Raw genomic sequence first — 12,722 nt, 5'->3', positions numbered from 1 at the left:
AACGTCGAATTCCCTGTTCCTTGGATGCTGCCTGACCTGCTGTGCTTTAACCATGAACGCATTTTCAGCTCTGATCTCCAGAATCTGCAGACCTCAGTTTTTACACTGGGAATTTTAAATGCCCCTATTGGAACAACAAGGAGCCAATCCCCACTGGGGGACAACTTTCCCAGAAATGAGTTGACCTGTGTGCATCCCTCATTTTACTTTCCCTAGCAGACTGCCCAGTCACACAATCAGGCAGCCTTCCCCCATTGTCCCCCAATCTTTTAGTTTTTTCGAAATAAACTTCAGGCCTGGCAGCCTAGAGCAGGGGACAATTCTAGGGAGTCAGCACAAGGTACTCTCCTGAGCTGCATTGGATTATAATGTGTGCTCTGCATTGCCCCCTACAGCTGTAATGAGCAGGATGACTGTGACCTGGGAATAACACAGCAATGTTCAGGGTTAGATGCTTCCATCTGATTTACTCTTGCTGCTAAAGTCTGCAGTCCAAGCTGATCCTAGCTTCCCATGGGGTGAAGGATTCTCCTGATGCAGTTTGATTTGACCCAGTGATGTTGAAGGAGCAATGATTGCTCTCCATGTTGGGGAGTGGGTGTGACTGGGAGAGAAAACCTGGAGATACTGACTCTCCTGTACAGCTGTGTCATTTATCTTTCAAGGTTCCAGGGATCATGGGTTAGGGAGGGGGCTGTCAGAGACATCCTGGTGACTGTTTCAGTGAATTTTGTTTAACTAGTGCATTCTGCAACCTTCAGGGTGGGGGTGAGACTTTAAGGCACTTAACATTTATTCCAGCACATAAATCCTTTTATTTTAACCAAACATTGAGTCATGCTGATAGAATCCCTACAGTCCAGAAAGAGGCCATTCAGCCCATTGCGTCTGCATCAATCAACTGAACAGCATCTTGTTCAGACCCATGCTATACCCCATATCCCAAGGCTGATCCACCTAGCCTACCTATCCCTAGATGCTATCAGCAATTTGGCACAGCCAATCCACCCAGCCTGCTATCTTTGGTCCCGGGAGTCAAGATAAATTGAGACAAAGAGCAAAACCACGTCAATTGGCAACTGGGCTGACCAATCCTTAATCATTTATCCCTTCACCGTCAGGACAGATTACCTGAAGGTGCTGGGAGTACGATTCAGAGTGGTGGTGGGGGGTGCAAAATTTTGGGAGGAGCGCATCGCCAAGGTGAGGGAGAAACTGGGCCTTTGGGAACACCACTCCCTCTCCATTGTCGGTAAAATCCTGGTCATCAGCTGTGAGGCACTCTCTGTGTTGTTGTCTGTGATGCAGGTCTGGCCTGTTCCCTGAAACTGCACTGTTACCTAAGCCATCTTCCACTTCACCTGGTCCATCGTAGACTTCCGTGTCCTTAGGGACACCATGCCCAAAACTCTGGATGAGGGAGGGAGGAACATACTGCCCTTATTCTGATGGCCATCTTTGCGTGCAGCTGCATCAAGTTGTGTATAGATCCCGGTACGCAGATACCAAGCGTCACTACGTACTGAGGTTCCACCTGTCCCTGGTGTTGGGAATCATGGGCCTGGCCTCATTGCCGTGAAACCCTCCAATTAGTTTGACCATTCCATAACACCTGCCCTTTGTGGATAAATTTCTAAAAAAAAACAGTCTCGACCACAAGTCCCCCAGGAGGTGGTCAGCAAGTAGTGTCCTTGAGACCCTTCGGGAAAAGGAGAGGGTGGATCCTGTCGGGTTGTCCCCTGAGCAGTCTGTTAAAGCCTTTTGGCAGAATGACTCATCACCAGAACTTTCCAACAAGCACCAAGACATCGCTTGGCTGGTGGTAAGAAGGGTATTACCTGTGAAATCCTCATGCACGCCCGGTCTCTCTGCGCCATCGAACGCTGCCCGCGAAGCGGCTGCCGGGGATAGAGACTGTTCCACATCTCCTTCCTGAATGTGCCCTTGCAAAGGAAGTCTGGAGGATGATGCAGTGGTGTGTGTTGAGTGTCGTCCTGAGCAGATCCATGACGTGGGACTCTGTGCTCTATGGTCTGCTCCTCAGGTCACACATCAAGACAAACATTAACTACGCCTGGAGGACTATCCACTCAGTGAAAGGCCCCCTTTGGTTTACCCAAAATTTGGTTGGTCTTCCAGAGCAAGTAGTTGACCCTGACTGAGTGTTGCAGACCGGCACATTCCAAGGTCCAGGTCTACGTGCTGAGGGACGCGCTGAAGCTTGGGGCAGCTGCCGCTGAGAGGCATGTGGGGAAAGACCATTGTCTGAAGTCTTTCTGCTGAAGGTTAATGAGGATCCATTCAGTTATTGGATCTTTCCACTGCCTCAAATGCATGTAAATATAATCTGGTTCAAGTAAGAGAAGTCTTTGATTTGTTGGATAGAGTCAAACTCCAATATTTGTTTCTTTGATATGCAATTGTACAGAACCAAACTGCATATGCGACAATATATACATAGTCCAGTTTATAAACCAAAATACTAAATGTGCTGAGTGCCTCAGCCATGTAGTAGGCCTCAGGCCTCCATGTCTAAATTGCTGCTCGAAACATATGGTACATTCAGCTTTTCTATCTCCATGTTCAGTTTTTACTTGTTTCAAGAAGAACTAGCCCTCAACTTGAGCATGTTTCCAATTAGCAGGATTATTGTTCTGTTTACATTGTATTCTGCAGAATGTACTGCTCAGAAACTAGTCTCCGAGCTCTATGTGGTCCATACCCACAGCGATATGGACATGAAAGTGTCTCAACCTAATGTTGATTGTGTTGAACTGAGCAGCCTCCAGTGGAATGGTGGGCTGGGAGAGTTTGGAGATTGAAGATCCCCACTCAATGTTAGGGTATGATCACAGCCTTGACGGATGGATTGGTGGAAACAAGTTACTTTGACCCAATAACTTTCCCAAATACCAGGTTACAGTCTAGCCGTATTTTGTCGGATTGAATTACAAGTTTGAATATTACACATGAAACCACGGTTAGAGGTCAACCCTGATAAATATTCACGGCGATGAGAAATAGTCAGAGGCTGGGAATTCTGTTGTGAATTTCTCAACTCCTGACTTTCCAGAATCAGAATCCTCCCACTTGGAAACATCCTTGAGTTGAGGGCTGGTCCTTCTTGAAACAATTACAAATTGAACATGGAGACAGAAAAGCTGAATGTACCATAGGTTTTGAGCAGCAATTTAGACATGGAGGCCTGAGGCCTACTACATGGCTGAGGCACTCAGCACATTTCGCATTTTGGTTTGTAAACTGGGCTTCCAGAGACCCAAGGTCAAAGAGGTCACAGCAGATTTAGAATGAATCCACAAAGTTGCCTGCACTAGGACCCAAAAGCACATTATTTCTGTCACTGTCAAGCAATAGGCAAAAGTTTAATATCAACAAAATCTAGCCATTTTTCAATGGACTCCCAACACTGCCGTTCAAAAGACAGGAAGACAAATCCCTCAGATGAACGAACAAACAGAATTCTGCAAATCTGTGTTGAGCATGTCTTTATAATAAACAACCTCAGATGCAATAGTGAAATTTTAGAGTATGTTTTATTTTCATTTTCAGGTAGATGCACTTCCAGAATTTGCAGTTATGCAGCAGGTCAAAAGTCAATCAGCAATGACATCATCAACCAGTTGTCAATTCTGTTTGGCTTCTGGATCCAATTCCCATCCTGTGCTGATTGGACATGGCAGCTGATGGATTGACTAACAAGAGTGATTGGCCATCACTGATGATGTCATTTCCTGCTGAATAAACTGCGGGTCAACTCCTGAAGTATAAATAAAAGTCCAAAGGCAGTGTTTGTTTAGGTACAGTTGGTGTTAATCTTCAATTTGTGATTGGGATTTGGGGAGAAAGTTAAAGCAGTAGTTGTCCCAGAATGACATCTCAGGTTTGTCAAAACTATCACCAGGATTGTGAAGCTGCTGTCAACAAGCAGATTAACCTGGAACTCACTGCCTCCTATCTCTATCAGTCTTTGGTGAGTAAGCTCTCTGTGTGCTTAAAATTAAATCTATTATGCTGACGTTTCTAAATAAATTTGATGTTCTTGTAGACTGAGTTTTATAGTCTCACCTAAATAAGAATTCAAGATAAAAATGTTACAGCAACTATGGAATATGAGGGAAAATATCTAATGCCTAGATGGCCTTCAGTGACATATGCAGGGTGAAGTGTTCTTCAGGGTTATTTTATTAATCCCTGATAGGGTTGTCACTGGCAGTAACTGTCATTCCCTCCCTCTGGTTGTCAGAATTGAGTATTTCTAAGATTCTTATGAAGTCATTTGGGTCAACTATATGGTGGAATGGAAGTATCCATTGTCTAGTTGCCTTTTCTACTATGAAAATATACTGTGATATTTCCTTAAATTTCTTCTGATCCTAAATAGCCATTATGCTAGTTTTGAGGCTGCAGAAGGGAGTTATGGATTTTTCCATGTTTGATCTGAGCAGAAGTAGAAGTTCAAGCTGTGACTGGCATATACTTAAGGCCTCAACTGAAGCCTGATCTGGCTTTGATTACCCACGCATGTGTGAATAAAATGGTCAGGGAGCCATTTGTCTGTAACTCTTTCTAGCAGAGTTGATCTGCTAAAGTATTGCTACATCCACAGGAAGGCTGGAATTGAGGTGTATTGACCAATGACTGAAGATCTAATCTCTAACCAGGATGGTATGGTAACAAAATGGCTGGCTGTTTACTCTAGAGAGTTGCCCATGCCCTTCTGACATGGTGGAATTTGTTTAGGTGTGTTAACTCACCTTAGTGAGTGCTTATAGGGTACCTGGTAGACAATCCACACTGCAGGGAGGTGGAAACATTAGTCTTAGTAGAGTGGGCTGCTTTATCCTGGACCATGTCTGCTTGCATGTTGTAAATGCTCTCGTGTAGACATGTAGAATATTCATCAGTCTGGGTTTGTATGGTTCATTCATGAGAATGAAGTCCTTGAAGCATAGCTTGTTAGAGATGGGAACAGCTTTCACTGGTGAACCAAGAAGTTTTTTAATATAATGGGAGTGTCCTAGAAGAATAGACCACTCACTTCCCCTCTGACCTGAGTTGTGACCCTTCATAGACATCTTCCCACTGTTAAGGACCTCTAAAGGTAGCTCAGACCTAACCTTTGTTATTAACGTACATGTATAAATGGCTGTTTCAGGGGTGATGAAGCTAGTCAAACCATTCTGCTTTGTGGAAAAATGTATTTGAAACAAAAATCTGATTTTTTTTTTTAGAATAACTTTTTTTTTAAACTTGGAAAACTGACTCGATAAGCACTTCATGAGGGAGCTGTTCCAATACCTGCAACATTGCAATAACACCCCTTTGCAAATGGTAGATTCCTATCTGGTTATTTCAGGAAAATTCTTTCAGGCAAGAAACATCTGTTGAAACATGGAACCTTATCACTGTAAAAGCTTAACTTCAACCTGGTGAACTGGCCACTCGCATGACCTGTTTAAAGTAGCTACTTCCAGACATAGCAGCATCCCTGCTCTTTCAATGGAGACCATAGAGGCAATGGACAAAATAACCTTGTTAAAGGGGCAGCATTGTCACAACCTTTTACTTGTGAACATGATGCCTCAAATGAGGCAAATATGGAGGCCCATATCCCTCTGGCTCTTATTCTTGTACCCATCCAATATCTTTAAATGTTGTCATTGGGTTTGCCTCCACCACTTCCTTTGGCAGCTCATTCCATACACACATCACCCTTTTTTTGGAAAAGCTGTCTCTCAGGATTGATAGTGATTAGATATAATGGACCCATGTCCTCTAGTTTCAGATTCCTCCACCCTGCAATGTAGTTTCCTTCACTTTGTTCAAATCCTATTCCATCTCTAATATCTTCCAATTCTGATGGTGGTTAACAAGCAGAAACATTGTTTCTCTCCTCTGATGCTGTGCCAGACCTGAGCAATGAACCAGCTGTTTAATCCAAAGTAGAAGTGAATTTGTGTCCCCAGGAGGAAGCGGGGGTTGTTCACCTCCTCCAGTTAAAGGAGCTACTGGCTCATTGGACAACACTAGTATATTAAAAGGGTTGACAACCCAGAGGTTTAACAGCTGAATAGTCAGCGTGATTAAGGGCTGAACTAGTGCCCTACTTCTGATAACACATCACTGGGGCCCATTCTAGTTAATGGATGTAAATGGTTCTCTTTCAGATGTCGTACTTTGACCAGGATGATGTTGCCCTGCACCATTTCTCCCAGTTCTTCAAAGCTCAGTCCCAGGAGAAGCAGGAACATGCAGAGAAGCTGCTGAAATTCCAGAATCAGCGTGGAGGCAGAGTCCTCCTCCAGGATGTGAAGGTGGGAATGTTGGGGAAGGGAATGGCTGCTCTGGTGATGTGGCTTCAAGTCAGTGACTAGGTTATCACATCCTGATGGGGAAGTGGCAAGGTCTTCTGTTTGGCTTCCCCAATGATCTTCTCCATCTCCAAGTCACAGCATAGACACAGGCCCTTTAGTCTGTGCTGACCAATCAACACCAAACTACACTAATCCCATCTACCTGCAATTGGTCCTTAGACCACTACACCCTGGATATGAAGTATTTGTCCAATGCTGCTAGAATGTCACTGCACTGGCTGCCTCCACTCATCAGGTGATGCATTCCATATTTCTACCACCCTGTTGAGGAAGCTTTCTCCAACATACTGATGCCTAAACCTGTTTTCTAGTCTTGCTGTCTGCCATGGGCAAGAGATTCTCACTACTGTCCAATCAGATAACCCCTTCTACCTCTGTTCTAATAAAACATCCAGTCTTCCCCTCAATGGATTTTCCATCTTGTGCAACATCCTGCAGAATCTCATCTGTACCCCCCTCCAGTGCAGTGCCATCCTTGTAGTGTGGTGGCCAGAGCCAGTGTTCCTTCGTCCTAACTGATTTTTTCACTGCTTTGTAAAGCAGGACTTATTCCTATATTCAATGCCACAACTCCTGCATCCCACCTTCACCCAATCTACCTGTACTGAATGGTTCTGGGATCTATGACCTTGTATCCAAATCTTTATTATTGTAAACATTTTGCTGTCCATCAATTGAATTGCATGCACACTTTTAATCCATGTACATGGCAAGTGTAAAACCATTGTGCAAGTGGGACTGAACCTTTGACCTTGTGGTCAAGAGGTGGGACGCAATGGCTGTTGTGCCAAGATAAGGATGTGACTATCTTGATCTAAGTTCTCAAATGGACACTGATTCAAACAATCTTTTTTCATAAAACTTAATCCTGATCTCAACAATGACCTGTTCCTAAACTTCCTGCTTCAGACCAGCCACATCGCCAAGGTGGATGTATCTCTCAAATAACTGATCTGTCCTTTGTTTCAGAAGCCAGAGAGGGATGAGTGGGGTAACGGTCTGCAGGCAATGCAGGTTGCCCTGGATCTGGAGAAGAATGTGAACCAGAGTTTGCTGGATCTACACCAACTCGCCACTGCCCAGACTGACGCTCATGTAAGCTTCACCACCTCATTCTCATCACTGCCACACCCTCTGGGCAACACCTCACTGGTTGGTCTTTGTGGGTTTGAAATTCAGTAATCCAACACTTTTTTTTTCCAGATGTAACATTGATCATTCCAGATCATGCTGATGTTTATAATGTTACAATTCCTCCTTAATAAAGTCAAGGAGGAACTTGGATTGTAATCTGGTGGGAGTGCTGAAGTGGTTCTTGGCCACTGAATCCCCATTCAGGACCATTGCAGTGGAATGATCACTGTACACCAGAATACAGCAGGCTCCAGTTAAGATGAGCCAGCTGAAAGGCTATTGTCCTCACCAGCACATATTCCTGAAAAGTCTAGCAAACTCTCTAATATCTAGAGCTATTAACATTGATGCTGAACGATCAGTGGGAAAGTGCAGCAAGTCAGGCAGCAACCAAGGAGCAAGAGTTGACATTTTGGGCACACTGTTTTGTAGTGGAAATTCTATAATTGTCTTTGCACTAATGTAATATTCCTGTGTTCCAGCTGTGTGACTTCCTGGAGACCCACTATTTGGATGAGGAGGTTGAGATCATCAAGCGACTTGGGGACTACATCACCAACCTGAAGCGTCTGGGAGCTCCTGAGAATGGGCTGGGAGAGTACCTGTTTGACAGGCTCTCACTGGAGGACAGCAGTTAGTGGGGCCTGGGGGACTGTCTGCTTTTGTCTGAATGCATTACTGACTTCACTTGGACAATCTGGCTTCCCCCACCCAGGGAGAAGGAGCATGTTGGCAAGAATGTAATGGCTGTACCACCTGAATGGAAATGAATAAAATCTTGCTGATTGTCCATCATTCAGACCGCTGATACTTCACTTTGGTAGATCTCTTGGAATGAGTAATTTGGCTGACCAAATAACTAGGTTATGAAACTTTCACTGGGTTTTCTTTTCCTCTTCCCTACCCCACTCATCATCCAACTGGACTGGGATCTCCAGAAGGTGCTGCTCTGGAGTAACCATGAGGTCAGGCCAGCCCTCCACCACCCCCTCTGTAGAATGTAAGGTTGGATTACAGTCTAGGGGTGGACAGTCTTCATTCCTTTCTTTTGTACTATTAACACTTTATTTTTGTCTGGACTGAATAGCTACATTTGTGGTCAAGGAAAACTGAGGTGATAGAGAAACTTCCTTTCACAAACAGTCAAGTGCAGACGTCCTTCAAATAGCTTACCTAAGCCTCTAATGACTTATTTTCACTTTAGCAATAAATATCAATTGAGTCTAAACTGATGACCAGCTCACCTCCACTAAGGTGAGGTCCATCAGGCTCCAGTTTCTGTCCAGATTGTGGAACCAGCCAACCTGGAAATGATACAATCCCAACACCTCTTCCATAGCTGCCCATAGAGTGCCAGAACAACTATATTCCAAGTGTTGTGGCTTCCTTGGACAGTGGGCCCAGCCTAAGGTTCTAGAGGGCCAGTTGGGTTTCTGACCAGGGTCAGTGCTGGGCCCTTTGATCTTCACCTTGTTTCAGTAGTTAGCCACACTGACCATTCATGCCCTCCTACTCTCAAAAATACTACTCAGGCTGGGAACTTTAAATTCCCCTATTGGAACAACAAGGAGCCAATCCACAACTTTCCCAGAAATGAGTTGTCCTGTGTGCATCCCTCATTTTACTTTGCCTAGCAGACTGCTCAGTCTCAAAACCACACAGCCTTCCCCCATTGCCCCCGACCTTTCCTTTTTTTTTAAAAAAAAAAATCTTCAGGCCCGACAGCCCTGCGCTGGGGACGATTCCAGGGAATCAGCTCAAGGAACTCTCCTGAGCTGCGTTGGAGAATAATGTGTGTTCTGCATAGCCCCCTACAGCTGAAATGAGCAGGATGACTGTGATCTGGGAATAACAGCAATGCTTGAGGTTAGATGCTTCCATCTGATTTACTCTTGCTGCTAAAGTCAGCAGTTTGCAGTCCAAGCTGATCCTAGCTTCCTCCCAGCTTCCCATAGGGTGAAGGATTCTCCTGATGCAGTTTGATTTGACCCAGTGATATTGAAGGAGCAATGATTGCTCTCCATGTTGGGGAGTGGGTGTGACTGGGAGAGAAAACCTGGAGATACTGACTCTCCTGTACAGCTGTTTTATTTATCTTCCAAGGTTTCAGGGATCATGGGTTAGGGAGGGGGCTGTCACAGACATCCTGGTGATTGTTTCAGTGAATTTTGTTTAACTAGTGCATTCTGCAACCTTCAGGGTGGGGGTGAGACTTTAAGGCACTGAACATATTTATTCCAGCATATAAATCCTTTTATTTTAAACAAACATTAAGTCATGCTGATAGAATCCCTACAGTCCAGAAAGAGGCTATTCACCCCATTGAGTCTGCATCAATCATCTGAACAGCATCCTGTTCAGACCCATGCTTTCCCCCATATCCCAAGGCTGATCCACTTAGCCTACCTATCCCTAGATGCTATCAGCAATTTAGCACGGCCAATCCACCCAGCCTGATATCTTTGGTCGTGAGAGCCAAGGTAAATTGAGACAAAGAGCAAAACCATGTTAATTCGTAACTGGGCTGATCAATCCTTTATCCCTTCACTGAAGGTGCTGGGAATACGATTCAGAGGGGTGTGTGCAAAATTTTGGGAGGAGCGCATCACCAAGATGCGGCAGAAACTGGGCCTTTGGGAGCACCACTCCCTCTCCATTGTGGGTAAAATCCTGGTCATCAGGTGTGAGGCGCACTCTCTCTGTTGTTGTTTGTGATGCACGTCTGGCCTGTTCCCTGAAACTGCACTGTTACCTGAGCCATCTTCCACTTCACCTGGTCCATCGTAGACTTCTGTGTCCTTAGGGACACCATGCCCAAAACTCTGGATGAGAGAGGGAGGAACATACTGCCCTTATTCTGATGGCCATCTTTGTGTGCAGCTGCATCAAGTTGTGCATAGACCCCGGTACGCAGACACCAAGTGTCACTACGTACTGAGGTTCCACCTGACCCTGGTGTTGCGAATCATGTGCCTAGCCTCATTGCCTTGAAACCCTCCAAGTAGTTTGACCATTCCATATCACCTGTCCTTTGTGGAGAAATTTCTAAAATAAACACTTTCGACCACGAGTCCACCAGGAGGTGGTCAGCAAGTAGTGTCCTTGAGACCCTTCGGGAAAAGGAGAGGGTGGATCCTGTCGGGTTGTCCCCTGAGCAGTCTGTTAAAGCCTTTTGGCAGAATGACTCATCACCAGAACTTTCCAACAAGCACCAAGACATCACTTGGCTGGTGGTAAGAAGGGTATTGCCTGTGAAATCCTCATGCACGCCCGGTCTCTCTGCGCCATCGAACGCTGCCCGCGAAGCGGCTGCCAGGGATAGAGACTGTTCCACATCTCCTTCCTGAATGTGCCCTTGCAAAGGAAGTCTGGAGGATGATGCAGTGGTGTGTGTTGAGAGTCGTCCTGAGCAGATCCATGACGTGGGACTCTGTGCTCTATGGTCTGCTCCTCAGGACGCACACCAAGACAAACATCAACTGTGCCTGGAGGACCATCCACTCAGTGAAAGGCCCCTTTGGTTTACCCAAAATTTGGTTGGTTCTCCAGAGCAAGTAGTTGACCCGACTGAGTGTTGCAGACTGGCACATTCCAAGGTCCAGGACTACGTGCTGAGGGACGCACTGAAGCTTGGGGCAGCTGCCACTGAGGGGCATATGGGGAAAGACCATTGTCTGAAGTGTTTCTGCTGAAGGTTAATGCGGATCCATTCAATTATTGGATCTTTCCACTGCCTCAAATGCATGTAAATATAATCTGGTTAAAGTAAGAGAAGTCTTTGGTTTGTTGGATAGAGTCAAACTCCAATATTTGTTTCTTTGATATGCAATTGTACAGAACCAAACTGCATATGCGACAATATATACATAGTCCAGTTTACAAACCAAAACAGTAAATGTGCTGAGTGCCTCAACCATGTAGTAGGCCTCAGGCCTCCATGTCTAAATTGCTGCTCGAAACATATGGTACATTCAGCTTTTCTATCTCCATGTTCAGTTTTTACTTGTTTCAAGAAGAACTAGCCCTCAACTTGAGCATGTTTCCAATTAGCAGGATTATTGTTCTGTTTACATTGTTTTCTGCAGAATGTACTGCTCAGAAACTAGTCTCTGAGCTCTATGTGGTCCATACCCACAGCGATATGGACATCAAAGTGTCTCAACCTAATGTTGATTGTGTTGAACTGAGCAGCCTCCAGTGGAATGGTGGGCTGGGAGAGTTTGGAGATTGAAGATCCCCACTCAATGTTAGGGTATGATCACAGCCTTGACGGATGGATTGGTGGAAACAAGTTACTTTGACCCAATAACTTTCCCAAATACCAGGTTACAGTCTAGCCGTATTTTGTCGGATTGAATTACAAGTTTGAATATTACACATGAAACCACGGTTAGAGGTCAACCCTGATAAATATTCACGGCGATGAGAAATAGTCAGAGGCTGGGAATTCTGTTGTGAATTTCTCAACTCCTGACTTTCCAGAATCAGAATCCTCCCACTTGGAAACATCCTTGAGTTGAGGGCTGGTCCTTCTTGAAACAATTACAAATTGAACATGGAGATAGAAAAGCTGAATGTACCATAGGTTTTGAGCAGCAATTTAGACATGGAGGCCTGAGGCCTACTATATGGCTGAGGCACTCAGCACATTTCGCATTTTGGTTTGTAAACTGGGCTTCCTGAGACCCAAGGTCAAAGAGGGCACAGCAGATTTAGAATGGATCCACAAAGTTGCCTGCACTAGGACCCAAAAGCACATTATTTCTGTCACTGTCAAGCAAGAGGCAAATGTTTAATGTCAACATAATCTCGCCATTTTTCAATGGACTCCCAACACTGCCGTTCAAAAGACAGGAAGACAAATTCCTCAGATGAACGAACAAACAGAATTCTGCAAATCTGTGTTGAGCATGTCTTTATAATAAACAACCTCAGATGCAATAGTCAAGTTTTAGAGTATGTTTTATATTTATTTTCATTTTCAGGTAGATGCACTTCCAGAATTTGCAGTTATGCAGCAGGTCAAAAGTCAATCAGCAATGACATCATCAACCAGTTGTCAATTCTGTTTGGCTTCTGGATCCAATTCCCATCCTGTGCTGATTGGACATGGCAGCTGATGGATTGACTAACAAGAGTGATTGGCCATCACTGATGATGTCATTTCCTGCTGAATAAACTGCGGGTCAACTC

The 12,722-nt window shown here is 44.8% G+C and overlaps 1 protein-coding gene across 1 annotated transcript; it reads left to right on the top strand.

Moving 5' to 3' along the window:
- Positions 1-3,889: 3,889 nt before the first annotated feature.
- LOC132831328 (ferritin, middle subunit-like) lies at positions 3,890-8,167 on the top strand. Its single transcript, XM_060849408.1, has 4 exons — positions 3,890-3,991; positions 6,189-6,335; positions 7,365-7,490; positions 8,012-8,167. Exons 1-4 carry the CDS (start codon positions 3,890-3,892, stop codon positions 8,165-8,167), a joined length of 531 nt encoding a protein of 176 aa, XP_060705391.1.
- The last annotated feature ends 4,555 nt before the right edge of the window (positions 8,168-12,722 follow it).

The sequence above is a fragment of the Hemiscyllium ocellatum genome, chromosome 33 (genome assembly GCF_020745735.1).
Source record: "Hemiscyllium ocellatum isolate sHemOce1 chromosome 33, sHemOce1.pat.X.cur, whole genome shotgun sequence".
Lineage (NCBI taxonomy): Eukaryota > Metazoa > Chordata > Chondrichthyes > Orectolobiformes > Hemiscylliidae > Hemiscyllium > Hemiscyllium ocellatum.
Note: the sequence above shows the minus strand (reverse complement) of the source record. Positions and strands in the feature narration are given on the sequence as shown.